Source organism: Capricornis sumatraensis, chromosome 17 (assembly GCF_032405125.1).
Source record: "Capricornis sumatraensis isolate serow.1 chromosome 17, serow.2, whole genome shotgun sequence".
NCBI classification, from domain to species: domain Eukaryota; kingdom Metazoa; phylum Chordata; class Mammalia; order Artiodactyla; family Bovidae; genus Capricornis; species Capricornis sumatraensis.
In genome coordinates, this window is record NC_091085.1 from 51418199 (window position 1) to 51436186 (window position 17988).

The 17988-nt window shown below is 49.0% G+C and overlaps 1 protein-coding gene across 1 annotated transcript in view; it reads left to right on the plus strand.

The window, feature by feature from the left end:
- POLE (DNA polymerase epsilon, catalytic subunit) overlaps window positions 1–17988 on the plus strand; it is a 54980-nt gene that overhangs the window by 31745 nt on the left and 5247 nt on the right. The window contains exons 30-45 of the mRNA XM_068990026.1: window positions 2431–2643; window positions 2913–3122; window positions 3362–3505; window positions 4926–5066; window positions 5219–5372; window positions 5450–5556; window positions 5770–5946; window positions 6029–6252; window positions 6364–6584; window positions 6819–7023; window positions 8207–8380; window positions 9259–9384; window positions 11701–11833; window positions 13919–14114; window positions 15802–15933; window positions 16054–16247. Of these exons, the coding sequence (XP_068846127.1) occupies window positions 2431–2643; window positions 2913–3122; window positions 3362–3505; window positions 4926–5066; window positions 5219–5372; window positions 5450–5556; window positions 5770–5946; window positions 6029–6252; window positions 6364–6584; window positions 6819–7023; window positions 8207–8380; window positions 9259–9384; window positions 11701–11833; window positions 13919–14114; window positions 15802–15933; window positions 16054–16247 (2751 nt within the window). The remainder of the gene's footprint in view (window positions 1–2430; window positions 2644–2912; window positions 3123–3361; window positions 3506–4925; window positions 5067–5218; window positions 5373–5449; window positions 5557–5769; window positions 5947–6028; window positions 6253–6363; window positions 6585–6818; window positions 7024–8206; window positions 8381–9258; window positions 9385–11700; window positions 11834–13918; window positions 14115–15801; window positions 15934–16053; window positions 16248–17988) is intronic.

The window sequence follows — 17988 nt, forward strand, 5'->3', positions numbered from 1 at the left end:
CCTGCACCCTCTGCAAAGGAAGCACAGAGTTTTAACCACTGGACCACTAGAGAATTCCTTAGAAAGTATTGTTTGAAAGGTACTATTTATAATAATGACGAATAATATACCAAGGAATAAATCATAACAACAAAATATGTGTAAAACTTTTATGGAAAAAAATTATACAACTTTATTGAAGAGCAGAGAAATTCACCTAAATAAATAAGGAGATATACCATGTTCATGGATGAAAAGATTCAATATTAGAATCCTTGGGGTGATTTGCCCCAAGATAATTTGTAAAATTCAGTGTAATTTCAGTTAAAATATCTGCAAAGTTTTTTGATGGAATTTGACAATCCTAAAATTCATGTGAAGAACAAGGATAAGAAAAACGAAAACAATTTTGAAGATTAAAAAGGGGAAGTTTGTCTTGGTGTGTAACAAAGCTCACTCTTATTAAGGCAAGACCATGTAACAGTGGAACTAATAATAGGAACCTTAGAAACTGATCCGCATGCACCTGGGAGCTTGGTCTATCACAGAGGTAGTGTTATATACTATTAAGGAGAATAGAGTGCTTATTCAGTAAATGATGCTGGGGAAAATGTTTTTTTCATATTTTAAGAAGAAAGTAGCTATCTCACACTGAGTATGAAAACAAATTCCAAATAAAGATATAAGTTGAAAAAAGAGAACTCTTTGGGGAAAAAGCACAGGAGGCTATCTTTATGATGCTGGGGTGGAAAGAGCTTAAGTCATAACTAAAAAACACACATCACAAAAGGAAAGACCAATAAATTCAATTAATTAAACTGTAAATTTTCTGTAGTCTGAAACAAGAAAGGCAAAATGTTGGTATTTATTGAATTTGCGTTATAAGAACATAGGTGTTCATTACTATTCTTTTGTTACTTTTGTAATTAAAAAATAAACTTTTTTCTAACACAGAAGTCACCATAAAACGAAGAGAAAAGTCACAGTTCAAAGAAGATATTTGAAATGTACAAAGTTAGAAATGGTCCATAAACATGTATGTTATTTTTCTATTTACTGTGTAGCAAGTGATCCCAGAACCTGGCAGCTTAAATATCATGGGTTTATTATTATCTTGCACATTTTGAGCCCTGTGGATCTGGAATCTGGGCACAGCTTATCCAGGTCCCCTGGCCCAGGGTCCCCTGCAGACTGCAGTCAGGTGTCAGCCAGGGCTGTGCTCCCATATGAAGGCCTCCCCAGGAGGTGAGGAGGGATGTGCTCCCAAGCTCACTCTGGTCGAGCCATCCTCGTTCCTAGCTCCACGGGCCTCTCCACAGGACAGCTCACAGCCTGACGGCTGACTCCAGAGCAGGCCCTAGATATCAGCCAGAGAGGGTGCCCGCAGTGCAGAGGTCACTGTATTTTATAATCTAGCCTCAAAATGGCATCCTGTCACTTGTTGTAATCTCTTCGTTAGAGGCAGGTCAGTCACTGGGTCCAGCCCATACTCAGGAGAGAGTTACACAGGGCATGAACAACTGGAGTTGGGGTCATTGGGGTCATTTTAGAAAACTACCCCAGGGTCAACCCCACTGTTGATTAGGTAAATGCAAAATCAAATATTTAGATACCACATCACAGCAAAAAAAATGATTGTGGTGACATCAAGCATTAACACGTGGGGAAATAGGATCTTGTCTGTGTTTCTTGTGGGAGTGTGAGCACAAGGTCTTCAGGCAGCACGTGAAAGGATGGTTGTTGAACCCAGTTTCTGGTTCTGAAAGAGTGGGAATGAACCATTCTTCATTTTAGAATATTATAGATAGGTCAGCTGGTTTATATGCATAATAGAGTTAGAATGAATGGACAGTGTCCACGTGTAGCAACAGGGATCAGTCGCAAAAATGTATCATTGAGTAAAGAAAGGAAGTCACAGTATGTGTACCATGTGCCTCTATTCATATAAAACTGCAGCTTAAAGGAACAGTTTATGGGTAAAATGTGCAGGGAGTGATAGACACTTGGGGGCTGGGCTTGAGAAAGAGGGATCCTTTACCTATGTTTTACAGTATTTCCTATAAAAAGGAGAGGGTTCTAGAGCAAACACAAAAAATATAACATTCACTTTGTAATGGTGGTACCCAAGTGACCTTTTCTTTCTGACCTTTTCACTGTTAAAAGTTTAAAAACAGATTAGTCTGGGACTTCCCTGGTGGTCCAGTGGCTCAGACTCTGTGCTCCCAATGCAGGGGGCCCGGATTCCACCCCCGGTCAGGAAATTAGATTCCACATGCCACAACTAAGACCTGGCATAGCCAAATAAATGGATTTTTAAAATATTAAAAGAATAGGTTAGTCTATAAATGTGTTCAAGTATTTTACCTTATTTAAGAGTTCACTTTTGGTGGGTTTCTAGAAGGGAGATTTATTGAGAGAGAGCTATTTTAAGTCTCCTTTGGATCTTTGCAGGTGGGCATGGCCCAAACTTCAGAAAGTACCCAAAGCCTTGGCTCCTCCGACATGGAGGACTTTGGCCTCACAAAGCCACTTCACTCGGCAGTGCCCATTGCTACCAAGAGAAAGCGTATCCACTGTGAGAGGCAAGAGGGGTCGCAGGACCTGGAGCTGATGATGCCCTGGCAGGAGGTTTTGGGGCAGCCTCCGGCACTCGGAACCACCCAGGCAAGAATTCTTAGGGAGTCTGGAGTGGCTGGTGGGAGAGGGGAGCAGTGATGCTGGTCAGGCCTGACCTGTGACAAGCCATCTCCCTCTGGGGTCTGCTGAGCAGTGTGGGGGCCTAGAAATGGGGCTTGACCCCTGAGGAAGTTGGTAGGATGTGCCCAGATCTTCCAGAGCTTGGGACCTCCAAGGTTTAGTTGCTGTGGAAGAATGTTTCTGTTTTACTGCGTGCTCAGCTCTGTTTGCCATCTCCTCCTCTTGACTTGTCCCAGGAAGAGTGGCTGGTCTGGCTCCAGTTCCACAAGAAGAAGTGGCGGCTGCAGGCTCAACAGCGCCTTGCTCACAAGAAGAGGCGGCATCTGGAAGGGGCAGAGGGTGCACCAAGGCCTGGGGCCATCCGAGAGGGGCCCTCCACAGGACTGGGGGGCTTCTTTCGAAGAACGGCTCGCAGCATTCTGGACCTTCCATGGCAGATTGTGCAGGTGCAGACAGTGATCAGAGAGAGGGCAGGAGCATGGCTGATGGGAAGGGCTATTTGACCAGCTCATGATCCTGGGGACCTGATCTGGAATGGGGCAGAAGGGACGGGGCTTTACCTGTGTGCCTCTGTAAAGGGGCTGGTTCTGGAGGCCGCCTGGGAGATGGCCTGTGCACAGGTATTGAGTGCTTTCTGTGACAGGGTGAGACATGGAGTGCTATACGATCTGTGTTTCCTTTTCAGATCAGTGAGACCAGCCAGGCTGGCTTGTTCAGGGTATGGGCTGTCATCGGCAGTGACCTGTACTGCATCAAGCTGAACATTCCCCGGGTGTTCTACGTGAACCAGCGGGTGGCCAAAGCGGAGGAAGGCCCTTCCTATCGGAAGGTACGGGGGGCAGCTCTTGTTTCTGATCACTGAGGTCAGCTGCCTGCTCAGCCTCTGAGGTTGCCTCCACTATGGCAAAGGCCGCATACAGATTCAAGCTTTGCAGATACAAAGACCATGTGAGCTTTGTGACCTTGAGCAAGGTGTTCTGGTGCCTCCATCTCTCCTGAGAACCTTCTTAGGATGCTGCAGAAGTTAAGTGAAATGATGCTGTGGAGCACCGAGTGAATGCTCAGTGAGGAAGCTGCGGGTATCATTGTCCTGGTGGACCATCTCTTGTATCTGTTGTCCATGTAGCAGGGAAAGGACTAGGTGGACGTTTGTCAGAGGCTGCAAGCTCTGTCTCCATAGGTTCTTCTGATGTGAACAGCTTTATTGGGGTATAATTCATATGCCATACAGCTCACTATACTACTCAGTGGCTTTTAGTGTATTCACAGAGTTATGCAGCCATCTCCCCTGTCAATCTTAGAACATTTTCATCACCCCACAAAGAAACCCCAGCCCCTTAGCAGCCTTTCCCCTCTCCCAGCCCTCAGTAAGCACTGGTCCACATTCTGCCTCTAGGTTAGCCTGCCGTGGACATTTCACATATGTGGAATCCTACAGCAGGTGGTCCTCTCAGCTGGGGCATCCTCAGAGGCTCCTGCCCGGTGTCTCCATCTGAGCTCCCAGTTAGCTCTGCCCAGGGATATTTACTAAGCAAATGAGCACATTCCTTGGCTGGTACTAAAATTCAGTGAACAGGGTGACATCTAATTGAGGAGATGAGACTAGAGTATTTGTAACTGGCAGCTAGACAGAGGATGCTTCTGGAAAAGGTGAAATCCAGTTCCGACCAGAAGATTCAGCAGAATGTGGATCCTGGAAGAGGACAGGGAAGGAGTGGGCAACAGAGAACAGATGATCTAGGATTCTGTAGCTTTCTTAGATGTGTGTGATGTAAGTGAGGAGGAGAACATCCTTCCTTTAAAGGTGTTTTCCCCTTGGGGCACCCCGCTCCTCCCTCCTCGCTGAGGTACCCACACTCTGGCTGGACAGGGGTTCCATTCCTAGTCTTCTGTCCGGGAAAACATAGCTTCTCTCTGGGTTTTTGCTTCCTGCACCCTTCGGTTACACCCAGGAGAGAACAGAGGAAAATGTAGCAGGAGCACCTGCCCCTCACAGTCTGGAAACTTGTCTACTTTTCAGAAGCCTCAGGCAGCTTCTTGAAGCCAGGCCCAGACCTTTCAATTTTACTGATAGGGAGAAATGGGCTGTAGAACTTTACTCTGTGGTTGTGTGCAGACATCCTAGGACTGTTTAAACAATGCATGTATGTGTATAAGAGTGTGTGCACGTGTGCTTGCCTGTGCGTTGTTGCAGACGTTACCACTTAGCTCAGTTGCGGGGTAAGGTCACTGTCACATGGTGTCACCAGGTGAATCGAGTCCTTCCTCGCTCCAATATGGTCTACAACCTCTACGAATACTCGGTGCCAGAGGACATGTACCAAGAACACATCAACGAGATCAACACTGAGCTGGCGGCGCCAGACATCGAGGGCGTGTATGAGACTCAGGTGATTGTTTTCCCAGCCGAATGGTGCAAGGATCCACCTAAATGCAATAGAGGGAAACAAACCCAATCGAGGCATGGACAGGCTGGCAGCAGCAGTTGGGCCTCTGCCTTCCCCCGTCGGCCCTCACACAGCCCCGTCTGCCCCTCTTCCAGGTTCCGTTAGTGTTTCGGGCCCTGGTGCAGCTGGGCTGCGTGTGTGTGGTCAGTAAACAGCTGGGGAGGCACCTTTCAGGCTGGGAAGCAGAAACCTTCACTCTTGAGCACCTGGAGATGCGCTCCTTGGCCCAGTTCAGCTACCTGGAACCAGGTATGGCGTGTGCCAGCCGCCCTTGCTTGGCCTTACCTCCTGCACATCTCAGGGTGACGGGCCATGTCCTCTTGCAGGGAGCATCCGCCACATCTACCTGTACCACCACGCACAGGGCCACAAGGCTCTCTTTGGCATCTTCGTGCCCTCACAGCGCAAGGCGGCTGTGTTTGTGCTGGATACCGTGAGTTCCGGGCCAGGCCATGGGACAGCCTCGCTGGGGGAGGCGCACAGCCCCGGGCAGGAAGCTCCCACTCCCCTTTCCCTTCCATCACTGCCTTGTTCTTGTGAGAGTGAGAAGTTGATCTGCAGAGGTAGCCCTGCCGCCTGTGTCGACTCGCAGGGCTGCCCCTCCTTCCCCATGGGAAGACGGCTGACCTGGCCCTTGTTTGTCTAGGTGCGAAGCAACCAGATGCCCAGCCTCAATACCCTGTACTCAACCGAGCACAGCCTCCTGCTAGAGAAAGTGGGCGCTGAGCTCCTGCCCCCACAAAAACACGCTTTTGAAGTTCGTGCTGAAACAGACTTGAAAATCGTCTGCAGAGCCATCCAGCGCTTCCTGTTGACCTACAAAGTGAGTGCCAGCGGGACCCCATGCTGTGAGAGCCCCCTCCCCAGGGCCTGGTCCACCTCACTGCTTCCTTCCCTGCACCCAGGAGGAGCGCCGTGGGCCAACTCTCATTGCTGTTCAGTCCAACTGGGAGCTGAAGAGGCTGGCTGGCGAGATCCCTGTCCTGGAGGAATTCCCTCTGGTGCCTGTCCGCGTGGCTGACAAGATCAGCTACGGGGTCCTGGACTGGCAGCGCCACGGAGCCCGGCGCATGATCCGGCACTACCTCAACCTGGACACGTGTCTGTCACAGGCCTTTGAGATGAGCAGGTGGGCCGAGGGGAGGCCATCTTGGTTGTCACTGACCTCACTGGTCTCTGGGTGCAGGAAGGCATTCCCTAGTCATTTCCAACTCCTGGGGTTGACCCCGTTCCCCTGCAGGTACTTCCACATCCCCGTTGGGAATCTGCCTGAGGACATCTCTACCTTTGGCTCCGACCTCTTCTTTGCCCGCCACCTCCAGCGCCACAACCACCTGCTCTGGCTGTCTCCTACATCACGCCCTGACCTGGGTGGGAAGGAGGCTGACGACAACAGGCTTGTCATGGAGTTTGATGACCAAGCCCCTGTGGAGATCAACAGTTCCGGCTGTTACTCCACAGGTGGGAGGGCAGGGCGCACCAGGGACTGCTGTTCCTGCTATTTGTTGCCATTCTGGGCTGGTGGGAGCACTCGGGTGTATTGGGCTGGGAGCTGAACCTGCAGGGGGCCTCTGTGGGTGTGGGCTGTGCAGTCAGCTGCCCTAAGCAGCAGTGATTTTTCTGAGATGGTGCTTGCTGGGATCAGGCTCCATACCCAGGAGGGGTCAGTGCACAAGCGTTGATGTCTGTGTGTAGTGTGCGTGGAACTGGATATTCAGAACCTGGCCGTCAACACCATCCTGCAGTCTCACCACGTCAATGATATGGAGGGGGCTGACAGCATTGGCATCAGCTTCGATGTGATCCAGCAGGCCTCCCTAGAGGACATGATCACGGGCAATCAGGCCGCCAGTGCCCCTGCCAGCTACGACGAGACAGCCCTCTGCTCCAACACCTTCAGGTACCCAGGGGCTTGCCGCTGTGAGAACATCACCTGCCCTTTGGTTCTTCTTGTACCCTCATCTCTCCAAAGGCAGAACAACAGTTTGCCTCTAGAAGGAGCAGTAGAAATCCTTTTATCCTCTGTCCTTGTTTTGGAAACTGAGAGCTAAGTCAGTATCAGTGGGGCTTCCCTCTGCCCGGTCAGAAACCAGCACAGGGCCAGACTCCTTTCTTTGCTCACGAGTGGCACTCACAAATGCCGCCCTCCAGGTACCAGCGACAGTTCCAGGTGCTGCCTTCTGGCCCGCTTCCTATGGCCGGAGGTGTGCCTGCAAGAAGTCACCAGTTTACTTGGGGTGTGGGTGCTCACTGAGCATCTGCTGTGGGGTGCACAGCAGGATATGAACATGGGTAAAGCCACACAGAAAGTGGTGCAAGTTGCAAGGCATGGGTATCGGGAGAGAAGTGCAGTGGTGGCACGGGCAGGGAGCACGTGCTCTCATAGCCCCACTAGGCAAGATGGCTGTCACCCATTGTAGAAATGAGGAAACTGAGGCCCAGACTTGTGGTCATAGTGCAGCTGAGGGGAAAGGTCGGTGTTCAAGAGCAAGTCTTGTGGTTCCAGAACTGTTTTCTACAACTGCCACCATGTAGCCTTCTCACAGAAAGAGAACAGAACTGGCGGGAGGGGGCTTCAGGCCAGGGGACTTGCGGAAAGAAAGCCTCAGCAGCCAAAATGCACGTGGTGTAGTCAGGGCCAAGGACTGTTTGGGCAGAGAAGCAGCCAGTTCAGTCCTGAGAGGTGGTGCAATCAGACTCCAGGTGACAGAACCATCACACTGGCTTTGTGATGCTGTTTGTAGAGTCACCTGGGGCGATTTAACCAGGGGCAGTTGTGACGAAGCAGTCCTTTAGGACCCTGACTGGCACAAGGGAGAGGGGGCCCTTGAGGTCTCTGCTGTGAGTCTCTTGGTTCTCACAGCAGTGAGGTGCCTCCTTGAAGGGCACCCGCATCTTCTCAGCTCTGTCCTGGCTCTGTTGGAAAAGCCAGAAAGGTGGTGTTGAGTCGGGGGTGCGGATGAGTTACAGAGGGTTGAGGAATGGAGCCTGGACAGTGAAAAGAGAGGGCGCAGAGGTGACAGCAGAACGGTGAGGAGCTGGTGCCAGCGACAGTGGGGGCACCCTCTGAACCCCTCCTGCAGGATCCTGAAGAGCATGGTGGTGGGCTGGGTAAAGGAGATCACGCAGTACCGCAACGTCTACGCCGACAACCAGGTGATGCACTTCTACCGCTGGCTCCGGTCGCCGTCCTCACTGCTGCACGACCCTGCCCTGCACCGCACGCTGCACAGCATGATGAAGAAGCTCTTCCTTCAGTGAGTGCCGCCAGTGGCTTTCTCCCCAAACCAGAAAGATGGCTAGTCAGCACCTCCGGATCAAGAGTCCCCTTCTGGGCTAGTGGTCCATAGCGATCAGATGGGGCCCGTGAAGAGCTTAGTTGCCGTCAAGCTTCCAGAGACACGCCATACGGTGCAGTCTCTGCTGCTTTTTTATAAGTCATTGCACACTGTGCTTACCATTCTGCACCTCGCTTGCCTTCGTTAACAGTAGGTCTTGTAGAGCTATGTGTGGATGTACCACACTAATGGATGTTTCGGCTGCTTCCATAACTTTTGTTGTCACAGTAACCAACCAAGGATTGGTCTTATGCATGAGGTCATGTAAACATGTCTAGAATAATCTCCAGGAAGTAACACTGCTGCAGGTCTGATGGATATTTTCAGATAAATTGAGAGAGGTAAATGATAATTTGAATCAATATTGTCAGCTCCCTGTAAAGGTTGTACAGTTGGTTGTACTACCAACTCTTAGGAACCAGATTGGGAATGCGTGTCCCCATGCCAAGCCCTACCAACAACCTGATGGGATAAAATGCTCTCTTGGTATCGCCTTAATTTGCAGTCCTAATTATGAATGAAATTGGACTTCCTTTGACCATTTTTCTGTACTTTTGTTTTGTGTTTTTCTCATTGATCTGTATGAGCTCTTTCTAGATAAAAAGTAACCATTTTTCTGTGGTATGAGTTGCAGATTTTTTCCTCTCTTTGTCTATGATTTTGTCTGTGGTAGGGTTTGGCCATGCAGACCTCTTTGTTCTTTGTTACTTCTGGGTTCTAGGTATATGTTCTGCTTCGGGACCATTAACTGTTTTCTCTGTGGTGTCTTGACCTTTGATTCTGAACTTGGTCTGCAGGCTCATCGCTGAGTTCAGGCGCCTGGGGTCATCGGTCGTCTATGCCAACTTCAACCGCATCATCCTCTGCACCAAGAAGCGGCGGGTGGAGGACGCCCTGGCCTACGTGGAGTACATCACCAACAGGTGTCAGCATCCCTGTCGCCTTCGTTCGCTCGTGTTCTCATCTGCTCCATTTGCCTGCTGCTGACAGACTTCCTTAACAAACCTTGTAGTGTGGCTCTGTTGGTAACAAATCCTCTCTGCCTTTGGGTATCTGAAAAAGCCTTTATTTCACCTTTGTTTTGGAAAGATACTTTTGCTGGGCATAGAATTGCAGATGGATATGTAGATATGATTTTATTTTTATTTATTTATTTATTTTGGCTGTGCTGGGTCTTCATTGCCGCCTGGGCTTTTCTCTAGTTACAGAGAGGGGCACTGCTCTCTGGTTGTGGTGCACCAGCTTCTCATTGCAGTGGTTTCTCTTGTTGTGGAGCAGGCTCTAGGGTGCACCAGCTTCAGTAGTTGTGGCTCATGGGCTCAGTAATTGCGGCTCTCAGGCTCTAAACCACAAGCTCAGTAGCTGTGGTACACGGGCCTTGTTGCTCTGCAGTGTGTGGGATCTTACCGACCAGGGATGAAACCCATGTCTCCTGTGTTGTCTGTCAGATTCCTTACCACTGAGCTACCAGGGAAGCCCCTAGATAGATATTTTTTGGAAGTCCTTTTTTCCTCTTTGTGTTTCTTTTTGGATAAGTTTCTGTTGTTTTATCTTTTAAGTTCACTGACCTTCTGGAGTGTTTTATCTGCCATTAATCCCATCCAGTATATTTTTCATTTTGGACACGACAGTTTTCATCTCTGGAAGCTTGATTTGGGTCTCCTACATTTCTAGAGTCTGCTTAACATGTTCAATCTTCTTTCTAGTTTTTTTTAACACATGAAATACAATTATAATAACTGTACAATTATAACTGTTCTAATGTTCTTTTCTGCTCGTTATAATATCTATGTCAACTCTGATTTGTTTTCAACTGATAGATTCTTCTCATTTGTTGTGTTTCTCTGCTTCTTTGCACACCTGGTGATGCAGGACTGGATGCCAGACGTTAAGAACCTTGGCTTGTCTGTTAGCTACTTTTGCATTCCTGTAAATATTGTTGAGCTTTATGTTACTTGAAAACAATTTGATCCTTTTAGGTATTTATTGAGATTTATAGTCAGAGCCAGAGCAATGTTTAGTCTAGGGCTCATTATTACCTCTGTTGAAGCAAGATTTCTGTGAGCACAGCCCCACATGCCCCTGTGTATGAGGCTGTGACACTGGTGGGAGCAGGTGCTCGAGGCTGGTGTGATTTTCTCACACACGAGTGTGGTCTGTGCTCTGCTAAGTGCTGGAGGACGAGCCACAGTACTCCCGGGGTCCCCTCTGCAGCTCTCACCTGTCATTCTCTCCGCACTGCTCCCTGTTTCCCCCTCCTGGTGAACTCAGCTGTCTCCTCAGTATTGTGTTTATCATCATCTTCCCTAGGAAGCTTGAGAGATAATAAAACGTGAATCCATCTTAAATTCATTTTTATTTTATTTGTTTTTGAAATTTTTGTTTTATATTGGAGTGTAGCCAATTAACAATATTGTGATAGTTTCATGTAGATAGCAAAGAGACTCAGCCATACATATACATGTATCCATTCTCCCCCAAACTCCCCTCCCATACAGTCTGCCACATAACATTGAACATAATTCTCTGTGCTATACAGTAGGTCCTTGTTGGTTATCCATTTTAAATGTAGTGTGTACATGTCTCTCCCAACCAAGCTCCCTAACTTCCCTTCTCCCAGCTCTTAGGCCCAGCAACCATAAGTTGGTTCTCTTAAGTCTGTGAGTCTGTCACTGTTTTGTAAATATGTTCATTTGCATCATTTCTTTTTAGATTCTGCATATAACAGATGTCATATGATATTTCTCCTTCTGTCACATACTTCCCTCATCATGACAATCTCTAGGTCCATTCATGTTCCTGTAAATGGCATTATTTCATTCTCTTTATGGCTGAGTAATATTCCACTGTCTGTATGTACCACATCTTTATCCATTCCTCTGTTGATGGATGGACATTTAGGTTGCTTCCATGTCTTGGCTGTTGTAAACAGTGCTGCAATGAACTTTGGTTGCATGTGTTCTTTAGAACCATGTTTTCTCTGGCTATATGCCCAGGAGTGAGATTGCAGGATTATATGGTAACTCCATTTTTAGTTTTTTAAGGAACCTCCATACTGTTCTCCATAGTGTCCACACCAGTCATTTTCCCTAGAAAGCCTGAGGGATGATAAAATGTGAATCCACTTTAAATTCATTTTTAAATAAGTAGAGGGTGAGTAGATAATAAAAAAAGGAAAGTAGAGTAAAAGGGGAAGACTACTGATTTCATTTAAGCGATTCTGTCTTGTTTCTTTTTAGCATCCACTCTAAAGAGATCTTCCATTCTTTGACAATTTCCTTTTCTCGATGCTGGGAGTTTCTTCTCTGGATGGATCCCTCTAATTATGGTGGAATCAAAGGAACTGTTCCATCTAGGATTCACTGTGGACAGGTAAGAGGTAACCAGTCTTGGAGAGCTGAGGCTGGAATCTGAAGCAACTTGAAGGGTCCACGTTGTCCCTTCAGTGCACACTTGATGGTCACAAGCCGAGTTCCAGGCACGGTTCTAGGCCCCAGTCATGCAGCAGTGAGCATCATGAAGTCTGTAAGAGAAAGGATCATGAACAAGCAGACAAGTAGATGTATACGGCAGTGTCGACAACAGTAAGGGCTCAGGGTAGACAAAGCTGGTAGGCAGAGAGTCCTGGGGCAGGGGCCAATGTGGATGGGGGGTCTAGGAGTCCTCCGAGGAGGTGATGGGACCGAGATGTGAAGCTGCCTGAGTTATGGCACAGGCAGGGTCAGTGGTCACAGATGTGGACAAAGAGCTGGCTGGGACCAGGCCACTTGGGCCCTAGGGCTGTGATGGAGACTTGGCTTTTATTGACGGGGAGATTCTGAATGGGCAAGTGTCAGGGCCTGACTTCCACTTGGGTCCTGAGTGGACATTACTGCAGGATGTCAAGGTCTAAGTGGAGCCCAGTTAGTGTCGGCCCAGAGAAGGATGCAGGGCAAGGTAGGGTCAGGGAGAATGACCCAGGTGGGTATTGAAGAGGGTGTGAACAGGCCAGTGGGGTGATGCTTGGGACACAGGGGTGATGTCTGAGCATGTAGGTTGTGTGTGAGGGAGCTGTGTCTGGGTGTGTAAACCCCAATGGACGGGGCAAGAGAGCAAGTGTGGGGAGAAGGGAGCTGTGCTTATCTGGGGCACATGGTGTTTGCTGCCCCTGTTGTTTGCTTAATGTGCACAGGTGGAGACGCAGGGGTCGGGTAGTGACTGTGTGTCTTGGGTAGGGGGCCGTGAAACTTGGGGTCATCTGTGAGCCTGGCAGTTGGGGCTGGTGAGATCACCTGGGGGTAAGTATGAGTTGAGAGGACAGCTCCCCCAGGGCAGGTCCCCACGGAGGAAGCTACCAGTGGGTGGGGCCTCAGGTGTCAAAAGGAGAGCACCCCCAGAAGGAAGTCACCATCTGCTGAGAGGAGACCAGAAGGAAAGGCTGCCCTTGGTGCTAGGATTGGGAGGTTCACTGAGACCACATGCAAGGGAAGGAAGTGCAGGTCATGTAGACGAATAGGGGAAGGCAGGAGTGGTTGCTGTTCTTAATAAGGATGGTGGCTGTCAGAGTTCAGATGTTGAAATGAAAGGTGCTGTATAGAAAGGGGACCTTAGTCGGGGGGTGGCAGGGGGCGTCCACCAGAACTAGATCTTTGGTAGAACTGATAGCTTACCATGTCAGATTCGTGATCTCCAAAGAGGATTTCGTTTTGGAACCAGGGACCAGGCTTGATCACTCAAGAGCTTTTGTGTAGCAGAGTTCAATTAAAGTGAAAAAGGGACAGAGAAAGCTTCTGACATAGACATCAGAAGGGGATGGAGAGTGCTCCCCTCACTAGTCTTAGCAAGGGAGCTATATACATTATTACAGTAAAGGGTCTTACCAGACCCACTCCCTCAATATAAGATAATAGGATTAGAACTAACAATAGAGAGGTCTTACCAGACCCACTCCCACAGCATATGTCTAAAGATAACAAGATTAGTCAGAAGGCTCTTGTTAAGGAGCAAGATACATTGTTATATTGACTGAGACAAAGCAGTGTAGAGAAAATTGTTTGTCCTTTGCCCCTTCTTGAGAGCCCCAGACCCCTTTCTCCTTGAGGGTCCTGGACTCCTTATCAACCTACCTAAGGATCCATTCTCAGAACTGTGGCCGTCCCAGGAAGAGATCCGAAACTCAACAAGAGAGGTGGTCACCCAGGAAGCACCCTTGATTCTTCCCTTCCTGAGAAGTGGGAATTGAATAATTTTAAAGTGAATCCTGTGAAACAGCAAATGAAAGGAACAGGCAGCAGCTTACTGAGAATGTACCAGGCTCATTCTGTACATGACCTTGTTCTTGGAGCCATCCTGCAGGAATCTCTTTTGGGCTCAGGGGCTGGAACGACTAGGTGAACAGGACATGAGACAGACTGGGACACTCCCCACCATGCGGTGCCAATGTGGGCAGACGTTACTGGGATTGTCTTTGTGTCAAAGCAGGACTCCCCAGAAGAGGGCAGAGCAGAGCGGGGGGATCCCGAGGAGGAGGAGGAGGAGGACGAGGAGGAGAAGGAGGATGAGGGAGACGCACAGGAACTGGATGTCGAGGACTTGCTGGAAAACAACTGGAACATCCTGCAGTTCCTGCCCCAGGCAGCCTCCTGCCAGAGCTACTTCCTCATGATCGTTTCAGGTGAGTGGTCCACACTCACCATCACATCTGAGTCACGCGGTGGGAATAATGTGGCCCTGGTGGGAGCTTGCCCAGCGTGCGTGCCCTGGCTGCATAGCACTGCGAGAGGCAGAAAGAAGACCCTCGGGCTCTGCCCAGGCCCCAGACCTCTCACAGAACCCCATGGTGAGGAAGGCTGCCCTGGGGCATCACAAAGGCTTCATAGTCCCACCCCCGAGGTTGTGCATGTACACTTACAGTGACTAAAGGAGATCCCATGTAGAGGAGTTTAGATACTCCTAAATCAACTGCCCCACTGGCTGGTCTCTGAGGCTCAACTTCCAGTGTGAGAAACCCCTATATTTCATTTGGGGCTAAAGGCATTCAGTTCAGTTAAGTTGCTCAGTCGTGTCCATCTCTTTGCGACCCCATGAACTGCAGCACGCCAGGCCTCCTTGTCCGTCACCAACTCCCGGAGTTCACTCAGGTTCACGTCCATTGAGTCAGTGATGCCATCCAGCCATCTCATCCTCTGTCGTCCCCTTCTCCTCCTGCCTCCAATCCCTCCCAGCATCAGAGTCTTTTCCAGTGAGTCAACTGTTCTCATGAGGTGGCCAGAGTACTGGAGTTTCAGCTTCAGCATCATTCCTTCCAAAGAAATCCCAGGGCTGGTCTCCTTCAGAATGGACTGGTTGGATCTCCTTGCAGTCCAAGGGACTCGCAAGAGTCTTCTCCAACACCACAGTTCAAAAGCATCAATTCTTCGGCACTCAGCCTTCTTCACAGTCCAACTCTCACATCCATACATGACCACAGGAAAAACCATAGCCTTGACTAGACGGACCTTAGTCGGCAAAGTAATGTCTCTGCTTTTGAATATCCTATCTAGGCTGGTCATAAGTTTTCTTCCAAGGAGTAAGCGTCTTTTAATTTCATGGCTGCAGTCACCATCTGCAGTGATTTTGGAGCCCCAAAAAATAAAGTCTGACACTGTTTCCAATGTTTCCCCATCTATTTCCCATGAAGTGATGGGACCGGATGCCATGATCTTAGTGGTCATTATTAACACCACATGGTAAATTAACTATACTCCAATCAAAATTTAAAAAAAGAAATAAAAGTTTAGTGTTTCCAAACCAAGTTATTTAGGTTGATGTGAAAAAGAAATGAGAAGTTAAGTACCCATTGTAATTCAGAACTAATCATTAGAATAGAATAGTTGGTGAAGAGCATCATAAATTATCAGCAGACATAGATACAGGTACATCTATGTATACAGCGACAGACAGAGGGAGTTCTGTTTATGATTATTTTATCCCCTGTCAATTTATATTTGAGTTCTTTGCCTTCTCAAGTTCTCTTTTGGAACGAGTGGACCCGTGGAGTTTTTGGAGAAGTGTGTTGACCCCGAGAGGCAAGGTGAGCCCTCTTTTGCACCAGTTGGTGTGAAGGTTGGTACTTGCTGCCTCAGCTGTGCAGCAGTCTCTCTAAGCATGAACCGGGGCATCAGTGAGTGCTCTGATTGTTCCCATTTGTCTAATTGACTCTGGCTCATCTCAGTGCAGCAAATAGAATCATCACCAATAATGACATTTCAGCCTCGTCTGGCTAGCAGCGGGACCAGCCACAGGGTACCCCCGGATTCTGGGATGTGTGAGGCGTCGCCGACTCTCTTGGCCTGTGGCCTGACCCTGCCCTCTCTCTGCAGCATACATCGTGGCCGTGTACCACAGCATGAAGGAGGAACTGAGGCGCAGCACCCCAGGGAGCACCCCCGTGAGGAGGAGGGGAGCCAGCCAGCTCTCCCAGGAGGCCCAGGGGGAGGCCGGAGCCCTTCCTGGTGAGCACCCTTGCTGTGTGAGGCCACCAGTATGTGCTTCTCAGGGTCCCCATCTCCTTCCCTTGGTGTCCTGTTGCCGTGCGAGGTAGGGAGCAGGCGCCATGTTGCTTCTCTTCGCAGGAATGATCACCTTCTCACAAGATTATGTGGCAAACGAACTCACTCAGAACTTCTTCACCATCACGCAGAAGATTCAGAAGAAAGTCACAGGCTCTCGGAACTCTACTGAGCTCTCAGAAATGTTTCCTGTCCTCCCTGGTTCTCACCTGCTGCTTAATAACCCTGCTTTGGAATTCATCAAATACGTGTGCAAGGTGAGGACACTCCCACTGACGTGTGTGCAAGTCACTCCTCTATTCCACAAACACCCACTGCACCCAGTCTGTGCAGTCGCTATGGGAAAGACCCCTGTCCTCACAAAGCTCACAGTCCCCTGGAGGGCACAGGTGAGCTCAGAGAGCACAGGTGCCAAGGGGTGAGTTCAGGGCAGGGGCAGGTGAGAAAGGACCTCTGGTGGGTCCTGGGCTGAGACCACAAGGACCGGGAGGCCCTGGCAGTGGGTGGATCTGATGGAAGAATGAAGTCCGGGCAGAGAGGATACAGAGCCCCTGGGAGGAGGGGTGACAGGGCGGTGCTGGCGAAAGGTGAGCAGAGGGACGGCAGAGCCAGCTTATGGGTCACGTGAGGCTGGTGGGCCAGACCAGGAACTGGACAGGGCACCCACAGCATCCAGGCTGCTGTGGAACCTAAGAGGAGAGCTTGCCCGCACGCTGAATGCCTTCTGGGAAAGGTAGGCTGATTCAAACGAGGGATAATGTTACCAGATAAGGACCTGGCAGGCGTCCCCTTACAGAGGACTTTACTGTCCATTAAGTTACCTCCCAGCACTCTGTTTCACAGTGATCAAGTGACTCTCATGGTGGTTAAGAAATGGCTTAATATAACACTTTAACTCCTTGGTAGACTTCAGAATTTTTAAGTTCTATTTTTATTAAAGTATAATTTACATACAGTGAAATCCACCATTTTTAGAGTGCATTTCATGGGGCAGCCAGTCACGTATTCACCACCACAGTCAGGATACAGAGTCATACATCATCCTCCAAAGTTCCCCACCCCTGGTACGTGCTGATCTGTCTGTCTCTATGTTTGTTTTTTATTTTTATAATTGTATGTATTATGGCTGTGTTGAGTCTTCATTGCTCTTTGGGCTTTCTTGAGTTGAGGTGAGCAGGGGCTATTCTTTATTGCAGTGCAAAGGCTTCTCTTTATGGCAGCTTCTCTCATTGCAGAACATAGGCTCTAGAGCACACAGCCTTCAGTACTTGTGGCCCAAAGGCTCAGCTGTTGTAGCTCCTGAGCTCTAGAGCACAGGCTCGGTAGTTGTGGCTTACAGGCTTACTGCTCTTCAGCATGTGGGATCTTCCCGAATCAGGGATTGAACCCGTGTCTACTACATTGGCAGGCAGATTCTTTACCACTGAGCCACCAGGGAAGCCCCCATGTCCCTATGTTTATTTACTTTTAAAATTTTTCTCTGTGAAGTGCAGTTTGTGTTTTCACATATGGATATGTGAACTGGCCACCAACAGCAAAGTACAGAACGTTCTCCACCCCTGAGAGTTTTTCCATGTGCTTCCCCTTGGGACTCAGCCTCTCCTCTCACCTGCATCCCTAGAACTACCAATCTGTCTTCTGTCCCTGCGTTGAAACCTCTTCCAGAATGCCACATGAGTGGAGTGGTTGGTCATGTGGCCTTTTAGGTCTGATTTCCTTCACTGAGCAAAATGCACCTGGGGTTCCTCCATGTCGGCGCTTGTTCCTTTCCATTGCTGAGTAGTGCTCCATTGTATGGGAGGACCATAGCTCCCCGATTAAAGGACATTCAGATTGTTTGCGCTTAGGGGTGACTGTCAATGAAGCCACTATAAACATTCTCATATAGGTTTTTGTGTGAACATAAGTTTCATTTCTCTCGAGTAAAAACCCAGCAGGGGAATTGCTGGGTCATATCGTGTTTTGTATGGTGTCTCTGTTTTGCATTCTCATCGGTGG